The following is a 19834-nucleotide window of genomic DNA, read 5'->3' on the forward strand; positions in this document are numbered from 1 at the left end:
TAAAACTGGGAGAAAACCTTTGGAACAGTCTAGTGCTAACCTCTTCCCCTGACCCACCCCCACACACCTTGTGTTATAGATGAGGAAATTCAGACACAGAGACATGAAGTGACTTGCCTAAGGACACAGCTAGTTGGGAGCCCAACAATACTGCTTGGGGCTGTCATGAATGCGTCCCAGTCCTGCCTTCCCTTGGCAGAATTTCCCTCAGCCTGTCCCCTTAGCCTCCTCTGGTGCTGCCCTTCCTCCCTTCCTCTCCCCCCACCCCCCCAACCTCCATCCTGAGGAAGTCCCTGACAAGGCAGGCAGCTGCTGCCTCGGGGTAGGCAGGGAACAAAGGGGAACAGAAGCACATGTGATGATTCTACCAGGTGGCAGAGCCTGGAAGGCTTTCAGGGCGAAGTCATCTGGTATTATTCCTGTTCCCCTGCTCAGCAAAGGCAGCTCTGTTCATTCATTCATCAAGGGTCTCCGATGAGATCAGATTCCTACATTTGTTCTTTCTCCATCTCTGAGACCACAAGGGTGAAGGGAGAAACTTTTGCTTCAAGAGTGCTTACCTAAGCCCCACGCCTGTGTCTTGCCTGTAGAAATCCTGCCTGTCCTTCCAGGCACAACTCACACGTCATTGTTTCCATGATGCCTCCCCAGGTCAGCCCCGACAGAAAAGATTGCTGCTTTGCCTGAACTCTGAAAACGCGTGGCTTGAGGCATTTATATGGCACTGAGCTCTTGCTGCCTTATACTGTAGATGTATATGTCCTCAACTCTTCCCTCTGCCTCACCCCCCATAATCAATCACCAGTCAATTAATGAACATTTATTAAGTATCTGATGTTATTTACCTTTTGAAAGAATTCCTTTCAAACTCTTTAACCTCCCTATTATTAGGGTGATCATTAAGCACCTACTATTTATCAGGAACTAAGGATACAAAGAAAAAAAAAATCTAACAGCCCCTGCCCTCAAGGAGCTTATATTCTGCCAGGGAAAAAAGTATGTGAATGTAAGTATATACAAAACACATGCAACAGAAATGCAGGGTACTTTGGAAGGTAGGGAGTCAGGAAGGGCCTTCTGTAAGAACTGAGCTTCAAAGCTCAAGTAACTAGGAGTCTCTGTATGTGTGCACACACAGACACACATACACACATATATGTTTGTACACGTGTTTGGGCATGCATTTTATCTCCCTTTCTTCATGATAAGCACCTGGAGGGCAAGGAATCTTATTCTCTGTACAGTCAGTTCTACTATAACTTGACATATTTGTTCCCTGAAACACCTTGATATGCAGAACTGCACAATAAAAATCCCAAGGGTTTGGGGGGAAATGGGGTTAAGGGCACAACACTCAAATGCTTCATCAGGGACAGAAAAAAAAAAGATAAGAACCTAATAAAAACAATAGCAGAGTTTTATGCATGTTAAATGGTTAAGAAATACATAAGTATTGGGGCAGCTAGGTGGCACAGTGGTAGAGCACCAGCCCTGGATTCAGGAGGACTTGAGCTCAAATGTGGCCTCAGACACATAACACTTACTAGCTGTGTGACCCTAGGCAAGTCACTTAACCCCATTGCCTAAGCAAAAAAACCCAAAAAACAAACAAACAAACAAAGTTTATGAAATATATAAGTATTGAAGTAAATAGTCCTGGCATCCATGGCCTCAGGCTGTTGCTCAGCCTCTGTGGAGTTCCCACAGGGGCCAGGCTGGCAAAGTCTCATGGAAATTGGGCTGTGGTGGAAGGTGGAGGAGGCCATGATGCAGACCTGGCCTTCCCTGCCCACATGTCCTCCTGCACCAGGAGACATACAATAAGTATGACACTTTACCTTGACAGTGACCTGAAGTTTGCCTGTGGAAGTGGACATCAGAAGGGCTGCAGCTTGTGAAAGGTGCAGTTTTCTCCTTTCTCCCAGAAGAAATTGAGCATGAGCAAACTTAGGCTCAGATTGTTCCCTGATGTATCAGTTGTGCTGGAACACATTTGGCTTTTCGAAACAAGCGTGCTAACTGACCTGACTGTTTTTCCCTTCAGTACCTGACACACCGCTTTATGGACAGTAGGCATTTAACAGATTTTGTTGATTGAATAAATCTGGATTTTTGGAGGGATTTAGAGAGAAAAAGAGGGTCAGGCATAAGGATTCTGAAAGACTAAATGGAAGGTCAGTAACTATATCAGGGCAAACAGAGCTGACTTTAGGTGGGTTGAACTTTGGAAACTCCTTGCCTCTCTCCCACCTTCTTCTTCATCTCCCCCTCCTCCCCTTGCTCATTTAAAATCTTCCATTCTAGAACTTTCTCAGGGATAACTTGTAAAGTCAGTAATGTTTGATGTTCCCAGCCTCCTCTTTCTGTAACTTTCCCCTTTCCTCACTATCAAAATTTACTGTCTGGAAAGGATCTTATATCAGCCACCTGTACCTTATTGTAAATGAGAATTTAGGCTTCCTCTCCCTACCAGGGTATTTACATGTTCAGCCTTTTTTCCTATTGTGGAATGAAAGGCTTTGCTCCCTGTGTCTCCCTTTCCCCCTCCAGTTAAAAGAAGTTCAGTCATCAGGGAAGATGAAGGGAAGGATGTGGAGAGAGAAAGGCAGCTAGAGTGACCTACTACTGGTCTTAACTATTGTAATCATTGTGTATTGGGTGGTGAGTACATCTGTAGCCCACCTGTAAACACTAGGACCATCAAATAATCTTCACTCATCTGGCTATAACAGTTTGGTGCTGTCATTCATGGAGACAGGGAGATGGACTGGGTGGCCTTGGATTGTTCACTTCTGCCATGGATTTATGAGAATAAGTTATCTTTAAAAGGAGAAGGCAGATGTGCCTGTTCCTTTGCAGAGGTGCTTGACTCCCTTCCATCTGCAGCTTCCCAGCTGTACCACAGCTTCCCCCTTTCCTTCCTTTCCCCATTGCAGAGAATTTTACACATTAATCACTACGGACAGATAATTCACGGACCTCACTTTCTGCACGATGTGAATGAGAGTAGCTGAGATGCCCAGAACGGCACCATAGAAACGAGCTCCAGTGATGGTGACAGAAACAGCAGCCTGGCCTTGATCCCAGTTGGGAAGTCCCCCTCTGGCTTCCTCCCCCTTCTCCCTCCCCTCTTCATACATGGACAAGTTTCATTGAGTTCTCCCAAGTACTACATGCCCAGGGTACCTGGCAAGGGTGGAGTCACCAGGTGGTGTATTGAGTCAACAGAGCCAAGGGCCTTAGTTCCCATATCATAGGACTATAGCCAGCACCCCATAAAGCAGACATCCTGGGACTGCCCTTCTCTGTCAGGCAAGGACAGGGGATGAGAGGTATGACAGTCTCATTGTCACAATGAGGGAGATGGGGGCTCCAAGTGGCCCATTGGTTAATGTTATGGTATACCCCCGGTATCATCTCTGAAGTTTATTTTTCCACCTCCTTCAGGCTCCACTTGCATAATAACTAACATGTTTCTAGCACTTTTAAGTTTTACAAGGCATCTTACATATATTATCTCATTTGATCCTCACAATAACCCTGTGAGGTAGATGCTATTATTATCCCCACTTTACAGATGAGGAAACTGAGACTGAGGTCAAGTGAATTACTCAGGGTCACACAGCTAGTAAATGTCGGAGGCAAGATTCAAACTCAGGACTTCCTGATTCCAAGTCTAGTACTCTATCCATTATAGCACTTGACATAACAGAGATCTCCTTCTAGGAATGGAACTCCTGTGACTGCCTTCTAAAATCATGCCCCAGGATCTGTTTTCTCCAGATCCATGCTGTGGAACCATATTTCTCTGAACTTTTTTCAGCCCAAGACACATTTGGGAAGTTCCCAGAACACAGTGCAGAGGCCTGGTAATGCTTTTCATTCAGAAGCCACCTTCTTTCTCTTTATCCAGGCTTGGTTAGCCAAAGTGATTTCCTACCTCATTTGGATGTATTTACCCTCTGGCACTCATTTGACTTCAGGCTCTGTTTTGGGAGCTGGTCTCAGCAACTATTAAAAGCTAAAAATGAGGTTGGTAGACAACTGGTGGGGATGAAGGAACAGTCTTATGACGGGATAAGTGCCATCACAAGGTACTAAAGTTTCAGGACTGATGGTTGGGAGACAGTGGAATAAACAAGTGGGGAGTCTGAGAGAAGCTATGAACAAGAGAGTGAAGTTGCTGGCCCATCTTGGTCATAGCCCATGGAGCTGAGGAGTTGGCAAACCAGTTGTTCTCACAGATGTAGGATTTACAAAGGGACTCAACGGTGCTCTAGCCCAAATTTCTCATTTTATTGATTAGGGAACAGTCCTAGGGAGGTTGTGTGCATCATGCTGCAATGCAGTGGCAGAACTAGGAGAGCTAGGACTTCTGGTTCTCAGTCCAGTGAGTATGCCTCTGCATCGTGTGACCTTCCTCTCTAAGCCTGCCACAGCCAGGCACTAAAAGCCTTGCACCGAGGTTTCTCTCAATAAAGTATCTGCTATAATAGGGCAGGCTGGCCATCTGACACTCTCCCTCTGTTCCCATCTCTGCAGGCCTTAATCATGAGTTTACCCTCAAACACAATTTGATTTTAACAATAATACTGCTTGTTTTTAACAGATAGCATTAACCTGGTGAGAATCTTAAATACTTTGTTATAAGCAGCCCTTCTAGGGGGAACAGAAGTTGGGTTTATTGGTCTGAAATTATGCAGAACTCCAGGTGCAAGGCACAAAGAAGGCCTTCCCTACCTCCCACCCCTACTGCCTAGTGATCATTATGCCAGAGATCATTATACCAGAGGATCACAGATCACAAATCCATTTCTCTAATCTAACAAATAGCCTAAGACCTTGGTCCCTGTTAAGGAAGATGCTGTCCTCTCAGGAAGAGTAATTTTAAAAGTCATTAATACTGGGGCGGCTAGGTGGTACAGTGGATAGAGCAGCAGCCCTGGATTCAGGAGGACCTGAGTTCAAATCTGGCCTCAGACACATAACACTTACTAGCTATGTGACCCTGGGCAAGTCACTTAACCCCATTGCCTAGCCTCCCCCCCAAAAAAAAGAAAAAAGCCACTAATACCTCAGTATAGGAGCTTATCAGATCCTTTTCTTAGGGCAAATTTTGAGAGAGAAGAGAGAACTTGAGTATTGTTATTTGGTCATTCAGTTCTGTCTGACTCTTCGTGACCTCATGGATCGTAGCACACCGAGTCTGTCCATGCTCATGTTCATTGCTCCCAATATCCCATCTTGTCCTCTGCCACTCCCTTCTCCTTCAATCTTTCCCAACATCAGGATCTTTTCCAATGAGTCCTCCTCATATGTGACCAAAGTATGCAAGCTTCAGCTTCAGTATATGATCTTCCAGTGAATAGTCTGAATTCATCTCTTTAAGTATTAACTGATTTGGTGATTGTACATGTATCACCTATATTAGATTGCTTGCCATCTTGGGAAGGGAGGGAGGGAGAAAAAATTTGGAACTCAAAATCTTATAAAAGTGAATGTTGAAAACTATGTCTACCTGTAGTTGGAAAAAATAAAATACTATTAAGTGGGGGGAAAGTATTAGTTGATTTGAGCCCCTTGCTGTCCAAGGGACTCCCAAAAGTTTTCTCCCTCTAGCCAGGAAGTGATGGGACCAGTTGCCATGATCCTAGTTGGTTTTTTTTTTTAATGTTAAGCATCAAGCCAGTTTTTATACTCTACTCTTTCATCTCATCAAAAGGCTTCTTAATTCTTTTTCACTTTCTGCCATCAGAGTGGTATCATCTGCGTTACTAAAATTGTTGATATTTCTCACAGCAACCTTAATTCCAGCTTTTGATTCGTCTGTCTTGGCATTTCACATGATGTGATCTGCATATAAGTTAAATAAATAATGTGATAATATACAGCCTTGTCATACTTCTTCCCCAATCTTAAACCAATCAGTTGATCCATGGTTGATCATAACTGTTGCTTCTTGACCTGCATAGAGGTAAGAAGACCTGGTGCATCCCTCTCTTTGAGGACTTGCCACATTTGGTGTGATCCACAAAGTCAAAAGCTTTAGTGTAGTTAATGAAGCATAAGTAGATGTTTTTCTGGAACTTTCTTGCTGTCTCTATAATCCCAAGAATCTTGGCAATTTGGCCTCTAGTTCCTCTGCCTCTTCACAAATTAGCCTGCACTTGTGGTAATTCTCAGTTCACATATTGCCAAAGCCTGGCTTAAAGAATCTTAAGCATAACCTTGCTGGTGTGTAAAATGAGCACAATTGTTCAGTAATTTGAATTTTCTTTAGCATTGCCCTTCTTTAGGATTAAGATGTAAACTGATCTTTTCCAATCCAGTGGCTACTATTGAGTTTTCCAAATTTGCTGGCGTATTGAGTATATCACTCTAACAGTATCATCTTTTAGGATTTTAAATAGCTCAGTGGGAATTCTGGCACCTCCACTAGCCCGCTTCACTTCATTCTCCAGGATATATGGTGCTAGATCAGTAACCCACACCAGTGATTATCAGTGATGTTAAGTTCTTTCTTGGATAGTTCTCTATATTCTTGCCACCTCTTCTTGATCTCTTCTATTTCTATTAAGTCCCTACCATTTTTTTCTTTGATCATGCCCATTTCTGCATGAAACGTTCCCTTGATATCTCTAATTTTCTTTTTTAAATTAATTTATTTTCAGTTTTCAACATTCATTTCCAGAAGATTTTGAGTTTTAAATTTTCTCCCCCTTCTTCTCCCCCCTCCCCAAGACTTAAATTGTCATTTAGCTTTTGATATTTCTTGTTTTCCTAACTAAATTGTAAGCTCTGAGGGCAGGGGCTGTATCCTGCTCGTCTTTGTTTCCTCCGCTGTATGGAGTCTAGTGCCTCATGTGTAATGAGGCCTCTAGGTGATAGAGTGGATAAAGTGCTGGATTTAGAATCAGAAAGTCCTGACTTCAAATCCTGCCTTGGATATAATAACAATATGTAATGACAATATTACATAACACTAGCACTACCTTACAGGGTTGTTGTAAGATTTAAATTAGTGAATACATGTAAAGTGTTTTGCTAACCTTAAAGCAATATGCAAGTGTTAGCTATTATTAACTGGTACTTTGCAAATGTTGAATGTGATGATGATGAAAATATACCCAAAGGGGAGGCTAGGATTATAAAGATAAACTCAGCTGACTAATGGGGCGGCCAGGGCCAGTCCCAAACCTATTATCTCTTCATTGTACCCCTCACTATACCTTACTGTCTCTTTAAGGTACTTGCAGGAGGCAGCAGAGTTGAATTTGGGATCAAAGGTATGGTTTCCAGTACCAGTTCAGCCATTTAAGTACCTGTGTGACCTTAAGCAAGTGACTTAATTTTTATAGAATTAATTTCCCTTATTTGTAAAAATGAAACAATTAGACTAGAAGACTTCTGAGATCCTTTTCAAGTTTAAATTTCTGATCCTATTGCTTTCTAGGGTTTAGTCTATGAATCCTAAATCAGTCAGTTCTGTTGAGTGTGAATATCTGGTTTATTTCTGTTAACCTGGATCACCCGTGCTGCTGATTTGTATATCCTTGGTTACTACCATCTAAAAAACCAATAACAACAATAAAAAAACCCAAAAACCATATCACCCAGGGTAAGGGAGACATAAAAGGAGGAAAATGTCAATGTGAAAATCATCAGATCAGAAAATAGAATTTTGAGGGGCAGCTAGGTGGCGCAGTAGATAGAGCTCTGGCCTTTGAATCAGGAGGACCTGAGTTCAAATATGGCCTCAGACACTTGAAACTTAGCAGCTGTGTGACCCTGGGCAAGTCACTTAAGTGATTGCCTCACCAAAAAAACCAAACAAACAAAAAACAGAATTTTGGGTAATGGACAAAACCTTGGAAAAGAAGTTGAGACCTGGATTCTAGTCAGAACTTTGCCGCTATCTAACTGGGCAGATCTTTCATTTCCAGGTCACTTACTATTATGAAATAAGAAGATTGACCTGGATGATCTCTAAGTTCAAATTTCTAAGGATCAGATGAAATAACATATGTATAGCTCTTTGCAAACCTTGAACCTCTGTGTAAATGCTGTTAGAAATAGCTAGGCACACAGTGGACGGAGTGGTAGACCTAATGGCAAGAAAACTTGAGCTCAAGCCTGGCCTCAAACACTTTTGTTAGCTGTGTGACCCTGGGTAAGTCACTTGACTTCTGACTCATCTGTAAAATGTGATAATAATAATAACAAAAGCAACAAACCACTTATTTTCCAGGGTGTATATGAGGAGCAAAATATATTAATATGTAGAGTGCTTTGCAAAACTTAGAGCACTATATAAATAATATAGTTATTATTATTTTCTCTAAGGTCTTTCCAGCTCTAAATCTTATGATGTGATTCTAGGGTTCTATGAATGAATGGATTGTATTGGATAACATAGGAGAAGAGTGGTCAGGGTGGACCCAGGGAGAAGACTTTTGGAACAGAATACCCCTTACATAGGGGGTGGGAAGATATTCAGTCAGGAATGGAAACAGCTAGGGAAGCCATCTAATTGGTCTGTATTTCCTCAGCAAACATCCAACAAACCAAATTCAAACTTTTTTTCTATGTTCTAACTCAGCCTCAAACTCTTTGGAATGTAATTGATCAAGAATTTCACTAGGGCCCACAGCACTAATAGACATCCTGTGTATATGAACATATATACAGAATATATATTGAGACTGGCCTATCACTGAACCATGTGCTTTAAAGCTGATGCTTTTCTGGCAGTGGAAATGGTTTTTCACTAAACTATCTACTGTTTCTTGCCCAACTCCTTGTAACTAAATCCAGGCAAGGGGCAAGCCCCGTCTAAGTTTGTATATAGTGCTATAAGAGCTGATTACTGTTTGATTTCATGATTGGATATGCGACCTTGGCCTTATTCAATCGAACAAATATTTACTAAACATCCGTCAAGTACATGTCACTGTCCTAGGTGCTGGGGATTCAAAGTTAAAAAACAAAACAAAACAACAATAAATCCTTGTTCTGGATAAGTATACAAATTCATACCATACAGATTAGTGCTAACATACTGAGGCAACATGTCCCTGTAGAGGTGAGAGGAAACTACATCAACCCATGAAGATTGGTTCCAAGTATTATCTTGATATCACTGTTAAAAGGTAAGAACAGCTATTAGCTGCTCCTACAGGTTATTAACATTGGGGCAACAAGCTGCCTTTTAAGGGATTAGAATTCTCCATTCTGGCTATTCCATTAACACTTTCCTAGTTGAATCCAATCCTACTGACAATTTTTAAAGCAACTCCTAGGTTCAAAGGATCCTGCTAGGTATTCAAAGCCAAATACAAAGTCCCTGCCTCCCAAGAGTTCATATGCTTCTAGGAGAATATAACAAATAAAGATAATAAGCCTAGATGATGATTTAAGGGAGGAAATTTTAAGGAGGGAAATGGCACGAACAACTCACCTGTACCTAAGGGTGTGTATCGGAAAGGCTTTCTGGAGGAGGTGCTACCTGTCCTGAGATTTGAAGGAAGCTAGGGATTTTCGGAGGTGGAGGTGAGGAAGGGGAATGAATTCCAAACTCGGGAAACAGCCTAGGCAAAGATATGAAAGCAGGAGATGGAATGGTGAGTTTGGGAAAAGCAAGTCAACCAATTGGGCTGGAACAGAAAATCCAAGAAGAATCATGCATAAGCTGAAGCTCTTCAGTTGTCTTTAGGTTTGGATCCCCCCAGTTAGGGCTGACTTTAAGCCTAGGAGAAGTAGGTAACCACCTCTATGGAGATCTGAAGCGCTTCTCCAGCCAAAAATATCTCTTTCACTCCTTCTTTGTTAAGGCCTTTTCCCCTATGAAAATGCAAATGCTGCTGGGAAGGAGGAATTCATCAATTAATCTAGTCTTCATTGAGCACCTTCTATGTGCTCAGCTCTGTGTTAAGCACTGTAGAGTACAGAAAAAAGTATAAGAAGGCATGGAGCCTCCCTTCAAGTGTATAAGCCACTGAAGAAGACAAGCCAGACACTCATGAAATTATGAGAGAACACTATAAGGCAGTGTGTAATTAAGTGGTAAATTGTGTGGTACCAACAATAAGGTTATAGGTGTGAAGAGAGGGAAATTAGAGGCTGGTTTTCCTCTCAGACACAAGGCGATCACTTGGACCGAGTCATGCAGAGGTTATTGACAGAGTTGGCCAATAAGCAACCAGAGGGGAAGAGTTTATAGAGGAGATGGGGCTTGAGTTAGACCTTAAAGGAATGGCTGTGTCAGTACTCATGGTGTAGGAAAGAGGAAGAAAGGGTTTCATGAAAGGAGGTGATTGGAAGACCAAAGAACCTCACCTGGGTCACAAACCTTAATGGGGGTAAATCAGAGAAAAAGAGAGAGAGGTTCATGGAACATCAGAGGTGGAAAGGACCTTGGAAGTCATCTCCTCCAACCTCCCCACTTTACAGACAAGAATGCTCAGGCTCTGAGGGTAGATTCATTTTCTGGCAGCAGCCATAAGTCATTGACAATGAAGTTTGGTGAGTAAGGTGAAATGTTCAAGCTCGGAGATACCATTTCAAATCAGGAACACCCTGTGACAAGAAAGTAATGAGACTCATTTTCATCAGTTGTCTGATTGATGAGAACAAGGGCATGAGCTTTAATCCTCTCTGGTATGGCCTGGTTATATTCCATAGCACAAACTATAGCCTTCACTCTAGCCAACCACTTTGCTGAGTGTGTGCCTTTGGTCACAAGGGAGACTGAGCAAGAGTGTGGATGACTCAGTGTAAATTCTTCCCACTCCTAGAAAAATAGCTCAAAGGACATATTCTGCTGGTGGTGAGTCAGGAATCAGCTGTATAGGAAGTAGAGCATATAATGGATGATGGGAGATATAGATATATGTATGTAAATACATATATGCATATATAGATTACATAACATATATAGATTACATAATCTCCTTCAGATACCAAGCAAGAAAACATTTTTCAGTTCTTTCCCTGCTGCTTACCAGCTGTCATGTAGGGGTGTATAGAGTGACATGCATACAGTATGTCAGAGCTGAGACAGTGGTTGACAAGAGGGAAGAATGGAAAGAACAAATGATTGGCAGTGGAGACACCTGGGTTTTGACCCTGGCTCCACTACTGTCCGTATGACCTTAGGAAAATCCCTTCTCTCTATGTCTCAGTTTCCTCATCTGTAAAATTAAGAGGTTGGACTAGATAGCTGATCTAGATTCAGGTTGTTGAGAGTGTTGAAGTCTCTTCCAAAAAGGAAATACTCCCTCATCCTCCTGGCTAAATGAAGAATAGGGCAAGGGACTTTTTTTTTTTTTTGTGAGAGAAGGATGGCAGGGGCAGAGGCTAGTCATCCCAATCTCAGCCTCTCAATTTGGCAAGGTGAGTGTGGAAGAAAGGAACTAGGGACAGGGTTGCTTAAAGAGAAAGAAGAGAAAGGAAGGTCATTGAAACATGTTTTTGAAAAAGACAGAAGAGAACAGAAGGGAGGCCAGAAGGAATCACAGATAGGCGGGACAGCTTTGAACACAATACACTGAATTTATTATATACTTAAAAGAAAAGCAAGATGTACACAACAGAGATTCACAGTTTCACGAGCAAACTTCTCTTTATGTTTTATGTTTTATCATTTTAGTTCAGAATTTTTTTAAATGGGGGGTGGGGTTAAAGGGGAAGAATGAAGCATGCCACACACACCTAACAGAGAAGTGATAGATCCAGAGTGCTGAGTAAGACATATGTTTTGGCCAAGGCAAATGTGTGGGTTTGTTTTGCTTGACAATGCTTATTTGTTACAAGAATTTTATTTTTCCCATTTTATTTTGGGGGTAGAGGAAGGGGAAGCCAGTGACAGTGTTCACAAAGTAAAAAGAAGAAATAAAAGAGAGTTCTTGACGTATATTAAAATGCATAGGAGAGAACAGAAATTCAAAGATAAACCAAGGCAAACAGAACAGTTCTGAAAGTAACATGTTGTGTTTATGATATACATTTTAAAAAATAAAGCTCTATGTAATAGAAAGTAATGGTTATTCTACTCTACTTTGTAAAAGGGAATATTTTCTCTTTTTTTGAGGTGTTGGTTAAGAGACTTTTTTTCTTTTTCTTTTCCAATAGTGCCTACGCATTTAAATTCCCCTTTAAGTACTTGAATCACAAAGAAGCAAATTCATGTCCTTTCTCGAGTCAAAAAGATTTTGTACTAGAGGAGCTCCACGTTCTCTTGCAGCCCTAGAATCCTATGACTGAATGATCTTAGGAGAATTTGCCTAATTTAACCCCCATGGACAGGAGAGCAGGTCTTCATCAGGAGCTAAAAACATGAAACCAGACATCATTTGGTTTGCTCCAAATACTTGTCTTCGGAAGAAGTAATCCTGGGCTTCCCATGCCCTTCTCTTCGTCTCAACCACTTGTCAACCATCTCAACCAATTCTCTGTGCCTTTTCAGTCTTCCTCCATCCCTTGGGAGCAAGGCTTGCTGCCCCTAGCCTAAGCCCATAGACAATCAGAGACAGTCTCTCAGTGCCCACCTCCATTTCCCCTCTCCACCATTCTCTCTCTCTCTCTCTCTCTCTCTCTCTCTCTCTCTCTCTCTCTCTCTCTCTCTCTCACACACACACACACACACACACACACACACACACACAGTTGATAACAATTATGGGTTATAGCACTGAGTTTAGAGAAATAGTGAAAGGGAAAAATGACTGTTAAAAGAGCTGCTTTTGAGATGTAGAGTCAGGCAGTCTTCCCTTTTCTCTGCTTCCTTTTTTCTTCTCCCTCCAGTGTCATCAGAGGACCCAAGATCAAAAGACAGCTTGGAACTAGATCATGAGTTTAGATTTTGGATGGACCTTAGATGTTATCCAGTCTAACCCCCTCATTTTAAAAATAAGGAAACTGAGGCTGAGAAGGTAACTTGCCCAAAGTTGTACAACTATGTAGCAGCATATCGAAGACTATAACAGCTCTCCAGACATCACATCTAATACTCTTTCTATCACAGTGTATTGCCTAATGAGAGGCGCAGGTGGGGTCCTCTTCTCTCTTCTGTCCTCATTCCTCTCTTTTCCTCCTCCCTTCTTCTGCTCTCTTTCTTCCCTTTTCTATCCACGCTGCTCTCTGCTTTCTTCTCTGTTCTCTCTCCTCCCTTTTCTCTGCTCTCCTCTCTTGTTGTTTCTCTCTCTTGTCCTCCAGTCTTCATTCTTTTTTCTTCTTGCTGTCCCACCTCCCCTCATCTGCCCTTCTTTTTATTCCTTCTTCCTTCTTTTGCAGACAAAGCACAATTTGGTCCCATTTGGTTACCGGCTTATGGCTCCCTAGTGTCTGGAACCACTCATTTGGCACCCTCTGAAGCATCCAGGAGCAGTTTCTGTTGACTCACTGCACCTATTAACTTGTCTTGGCCATAGGATTTAGAGAATCAAAAGGCATTGTTCACCCTCAAAGGCTTTACAGCCCTGTTCCTAAAATGAACCATTAAAAGAAAAAAAGAAAAAGCATTCTCTGCAGAAAAAGAAATAGGCCTCCCTTAGAACAGTGCCTTCTTGGGTTACTGTTGACATAGTATAATTTGTCCTATCTAGATAGGGCTTTAGAAAGATAGGCACATATGTTGTGGTATATGAATGTAATGGGATATTATTGTGCTATAAGAAAGGATGAATATGAAAAATACAGAGAACCTTGAGAAGACTTGTGTAAATGAAGAGCCAAGGGAATTATCTGTACAATGATTACAGTGGTATAAAAGAAATCAACACTGAAAGACTTCAGAACTCTGATCAATAATCAATTTGACATCTTTGATTAATGATAAATAAAGCATGCCTCCCACCTCTTGATAGGGAGATGGTGGAAAACAGGTGCAAAACGAGGCATACATTTATTGTTAGATATGGTCAACATATTGATTTGTTTTAACTGTCCTTTTTTGCTCTATAAGGGACGTTTCTATTGGGCAAAGGGATGGATAGTCATTGGTGGTTTGTTTGTTTTTTTAAGAGGATAAATAAAGCATTTTTAAAAAATAATTGACATATTTATTTTTAAGGGAATCAGGGCCCAACTCAAATGCCTCTTCCTTTAGGGCTTCCTGGACCACTCCCATCTACCTTTATCTTCTCCTCTATCCTCTTCAAACTCCTATACAACTACAGCCTCATATCACATACCACCTTATATATTTTATTTTGCTTTGTTTGTATTTCTTGTCTTGTCTCCATAACTAAGCTGTAGGCTTCCTGAAGACAGGGACTTGGTTTTACTCTCCTTCTGGTTCTAAATTCAGAATCTCCCACATAGGTGCCCAATATCCCCTAAATGGCTTGAGACCAAGGTCATAGGGTAGGAGAGCGGGGAGGGAGGGAAATAAATTGACAATTTACCTCAAGTTTTGTTGAGAAAAAAATGTTTTATTTGAAATAGTTAAAGGGGATTGAATATGCCAGGATTGTTTCTTTTCCTCTATATTATGCAATCCCAAACGCAGTAAAAAGATTACCCTAAAAGGCTCACAAGCACCAGTCCAACCTTCTTTCCCATTCAGTCACTGTTGTTTCCTAAGGCAGCATTTCTGTTGTTAGCAACAACATTTCAGAAAAGCCCAGTTATCTTGGCTCAGGGACTGAACATCTGACCAGGCCTTTGAGAGTTGATTTTTCATATTCACGAGTGCACACACACACACACACACACACACACACACACACACACACATGCACGCACACACGCATGCATGCATGCATACACGCATGTACACATATTGGCATACAGATGCATGCATACCCCTGACTTTGTGTATGGTTTGTGTGCATCATATATATGCATATGTGTATGTTCAGTTTCCTTTTAGAAGCTGTTTTTTGGGTCTATGAAAAATACCTAATATTCAGGAAAGGTACATGTCTAAGATGGAGAGCTGAGTTCTAGTGCTGGCTTTGCCACCAAATCACTTTGTGACCTTGGACAATTTGCTTCCTTTCTCTGGGCCTCAGCTTCCCATCTATAAAATAAAGGGCCTTAGACTACATTGATTTCTAAGATCCCTTTCTGCTCTAACATTCTACCATAAAGTTCAGGCATTGTTCTAGATAGAAATGCCCTTATTATAGGTATAATAGGTGACTTCTTACAGGTTATGATTTGAGAGGTATAAGGAAAGGCTCTCTGCCCCCAAATACATCCCCTATATTTATCTCAGATTCCTGTATTTCCATCATTACAGTGTTATTCCTTTGGGGTACCAAAACATCAACCAGTGCTAAAATTCAAATTCCTTTTGAAAGGATAATATCTTTGTTACCAACTATTAAGACCTTAGCGAGAATGAGTTTCTCAGACCCTTTCTCCCTGGACCTAACAAGTAGACAGGAGCTTTTGCTGAGGTAGCTTGTAGATTCAAAGAGTCCTATCTTAAGAAAATGGGGTAGGAGCAGTTAGGTGGTGGAGTAGATAGAGCACCGGCCCTGACGTTGGGAGGACCTAAGTTCAAATCCAGCCTCAGACGAAACACTTGACACTACCTGTGTGACCCTGGGCAAGTAACTTAACCCCAGTTGCCTAAAAAAAAAAAAAAGAAAGAAAGAAAGAAAGAAAATGGGGCAGTGAGCTCAGCCAGTATAATGAGAAACAAAGCCATAGGCATAACCGCCTTCATTCCCTTCCCCCTCCACGCCCTGCCATGCTTCCTTCCTGTACTGACAATATTGCCCATTTTAGGAGAGTGAATTTCCAAGAGTCCAGAGGTGGAATAAGTACGATCCTGTGGCCTGAGACTCTAAGGGTGAAGTCAGCTCAAGAACAACAAGAGGGTCTGAAGAACAAAACTCTCGTGAGGCGGGCAGGTGGGATTTCTTCTGATGAGTTAATAAGCAGGAGAGTTCCCAAAGACACTGATGTGGGTGAACAGGGGATTCGTGGGAAGGACTCCTGCTTTAAAAGAACATGTACAAGAGATACGAGTTAACTGAGCATGAATAGATGAGAGTGACAGCGACGGAAGTTAGATGAGAATAGCATGGTCATCTCAGAAGAGTATCAGAAAAGCAAAGGCCTACATTTGAACTGAGGCTCATGATAAATGTTAAAGGTCTAATGACAAGGGGTTTGTAGTAGGTCTATTATTTGGACCCAAAGAGTACTGATTAATGGAAGTCAGATGTTAACCATTTAACAGTTAAAGAGGTCATGTATAGCCTGTATAGGATTGTGCGCCATCTTGGGGAGGGAGGGGGAGAAAAATTTAAAACTCAAAAGCTTATGGAAGTAACTGTTGATAATTCAAAATAAATTAATTTTTTAAAATGAAAAAAAAATTAAGAATGATGGAGTGGTTGAGGGAGTTCTATGTATTCTATGTCCATGATCTTTTCAATAAAGTAAAAGGCCAGGAAAAAAAAAAAACAAAGAGATCAGATGTTAACCATTCTGCCTCATCTTCCTCAGTTCTAAACATATCATCCTGTCTAACAAGTGATGGAGTTAGGATCCAGGAGACCTAGGTTTTGGTCCCTTCCAGAGGGAGGGTTACTCTAGACATCAGGAACAGTGTTAGCAAAAGTAAGGTGGCTAGAAAATGCAGGATTTGCATGGGAAAATCTTGAAGTTGGAGCAGACCAAAAAAGATCATCTAGTTTATGTTTTTTAACCTGGAGTATATGAATTTAATCTTTCTACATTATATGTTTTGATAACTGTATTTCAATATAACTGGTTTCCTTTGTAATTTCTATGTATTTTATTTTATGTGTTTAAAAATAATTCTCAAAAGGGTTCCATGGACTTCACCAGACTGCCAAAGAGGTCCATGACACAAAGAAAATTAAGAATCCCTGATCTCATCGAATCCCCTCATTATTGTAGATGAGAAAACTAAGAACTGAGACACAGAGAGATTTTGATTTGTCTGAGGTCACAAAGCTATTTGAAGGTGGACATGGGACCATTCATTCATTCAGCAAACATTTATTAAGGGCCTATTCTGTCAGGCATTAGGGACAAAGGACAAAAACAAAAGTCAACCCAAACTGGGGGCTCTGAGGTTCTTTCTGTTAAACTATACCATTTCCTCAGTCTTCTGAAAGTTATCTGCGAGAAGGGAAAACATTCCTTGAAATCAGGGAGCTAGAGATAGCTTGGCCTTCAGGACCATCCACAGTCTGGCTCTAACCCACTTTTCTAGTCTACTCCCATACAGAATGCCTCTGGTTTAGCCAACTCTCACTGTTTGCAGAATGCCCTTTGTATTCTTTCACTGTCATGCCCATGCTTGCATTCCATGTGTAGTACCTTCCCTCTGCTTTTCACCTGTGCAATTCTGCCCATCGTTGAAGGCCCAGTACAAGTCATACCTCCCACATGAAGCCTTCTCTTGTCACTCCAGTTCACAAAATTCTCTCTCTCCCAAACTGAGTAGCATTTATTTTCTGTACCACTCACTTAGTCTTAACACATTTAGCACCTAAAAGATCTCTTCACTTATTATCTAGTATTACTGTCGTACTCATCATTATTTAACTTTCATGTATGTAGACGGGGTCTCCTCAGATAAGTACCATGCAGATAAGAGCATCATGACACTTCTTTATATGCCCTATAGCATCCTGCAAAGAAAAGGGGCTCAAAAATATGTGTTGAATAGGTATGTGAGAAATACAATGATTTGGTGAGGATGCAATAAGTGGAATCTTGGTGGATGACATAGGAGAAGGGGATCCAGAAGGAGCCCTCTTACTTCAGGTGGGTGGTGAGGGCAGAGATCATGCGTCCTCTGCAGAATTTTTGTTCTGGTAACAAAGACTTTGATGTAGGCCACCAGCCCTTAGGAGAGCACAGATTTTACCATCTGCCTGATTCAGTCAAGGCCAGATTTCTAATAGCACCTTGTTGTTTCTCCTCCACAGCCTCCGGACTTTCATCTTCACCATCAACCCCTACCCAAGTGATCAAGCAGCACACTTTTCCTCTTGAATCCTACAAAAATGAACCTGAGAGATTAGAAACTCGAATTTATGCCTCCTCTTCTCCCCCGGACACAGGCCAGAGGTTCTGCCTGCCCTCCTTCCAGAGTTCAGCCAAGCCTCCCTCTGCAGCATCGGCTCCATATGCTACCTCCACAACAGTAAGTTGGGTATTCTTTCTTGGGATTCTAGGTGGAGAATACTATGGGTAGAGGCCAAGCCCAGGAGTACACAGATAAAAACCAGTTACCTTTTCCAGGCTGCTCTGGCTTGGCCTGACCTTTCAGGGACTGTGGTGAAAGGGCAGAAGGCTAAATGGATTCTTAATGGATTTTATCCTGAATGATGATAATGAAAATCCCTTGCAAATAAGCACCTCTCATTTAAAGGGTCATTGGTTAAGACCTTTTGGGGGTAATACTTCGGAAACATGGGTTTTTTGGGCATAGTTGAAAGCAGGATAGGTAGAATTCAGCATCTATCATTTGCACCTGTTAGGCACTGTGCCCTGTATATGCAACACATGGAATCATGGAATTTGAGAGATGGAAGGAAACTCTCCAGCCATCTTGTTCAACACATACACAAAAGGATTCCGTATTATGATACACCCAACAAATGGCCACTTGCCTCTGCTGGAAGACCTCCAAGGAGGGGGCACCCAGCCCTCTGGGGACATTGTGTTCTACTTTGGGACAGCTCCATATAAGAAAGGGGTTTTTTGGTATCAGATTAGCCTCTTTTCAACTTCCCCTCGTTGCTTTGATTCTGCCCTCTGATACCAAATGGAACAAATCCTCCACACAACAGCCCTTCTCGAAGACAGAGATCATGTTTCCCCTTCGTGTCTCTTCTTCAAGCTAATCATGCCCAGTTCCTTTGAGTGATACCCAAACGACGTTGGGCCCAAGCAAGACCCTTCGCCATGCCAGTGGCCGCTCTCTGAATGTACCCCAGCTTAGCAATGCCCTTCTTAAACCTTGGTGCCCAGAACTGGACACAGCACTTCAGAGGAGGCCAGGGGGTAGTGGAACACAGGGCTTGTAATACTGTTGGGTAACCGAGACTAATACACACATGAAACAGATGGCGTGATAGTTTGATAGAACATGCTTAATCGTTCAAATGACAGTACGTAGTGGGGAGGGGAAGGGAACAAGTATTTATTAAGTGCCTACTATGTGACAAGCACCATGTTAAGTACTTCACTGATATCTCATTTGATCCTTACAATAACCCTCATAATAACCCTATGAGGTAGGTGCTTTTATGATCCCCATTTTACACCTGAGGCAGAGGGAGGTTGAGTCACCTAGCCAGTTAGTATCTGAGGCTAGATTTGAACTCAGGCCCAGAGCTCTCTCCACTGTGCCACCTTGCGGCTCTTATCATGGGATAATGACAATAATAATAACTAGCATTTATATAGCACCTACTGTGTACCAGGCACTATGCTAAGCACTATACAGTTATTACCTATTTGATCCTTCCCACGACCCTGGGTAGTAGATGCTATTAGTGTCCCCATTTTACAGGTGAGGAAACTGAGGCAAATGGGTGAAGTGACTTGCCCAGATCACATAGCTTGTAAGCGTCTGAGGTCTTGTAAAAGTGTCAAGTCTTCCTGATTCTAGGCCCAGTGCCCCTGACTAGTTCTCCCATAGTGACCTAATTTTTTTCCTTTGAGTTCTTATCATGAATCTCCATGTTACTTGTTTGGCACAACCACATGGTACTTTGTATTGTGACTTGATTGTTTCATGTGTGTGCATCTTGGCTCCCCAACCACACAGTAAGCTCTTCCACGGGAGGGATCCTGTCTTCTCTTGTCATCTCATCACCTCCCTCTCTACCAGCCC

At 41.9% G+C, this 19834-nt stretch overlaps 1 protein-coding gene across 4 annotated transcripts in view; it reads left to right on the forward strand.

Moving 5' to 3' along the window:
- Nucleotides 1-19834, forward strand: part of PRKAG2 (protein kinase AMP-activated non-catalytic subunit gamma 2) — a 461370-nt gene that overhangs the window by 320229 nt on the left and 121307 nt on the right. For all 4 annotated transcript variants that reach the window (XM_021009627.2, XM_021009628.2, XM_078152663.1 and 1 more), the window contains one exon: nucleotides 17919-18136. In XM_021009627.2, the coding sequence (XP_020865286.1) occupies nucleotides 17919-18136 (218 nt within the window). The remainder of the gene's footprint in view (nucleotides 1-17918; nucleotides 18137-19834) is intronic.

Source organism: Phascolarctos cinereus, unplaced genomic scaffold, assembly GCF_003287225.1.
Source record: "Phascolarctos cinereus isolate Bilbo 61053 unplaced genomic scaffold, phaCin_HiC Scaffold_1;HRSCAF=81, whole genome shotgun sequence".
Taxonomy (NCBI): Eukaryota; Metazoa; Chordata; class Mammalia; order Diprotodontia; family Phascolarctidae; genus Phascolarctos; species Phascolarctos cinereus.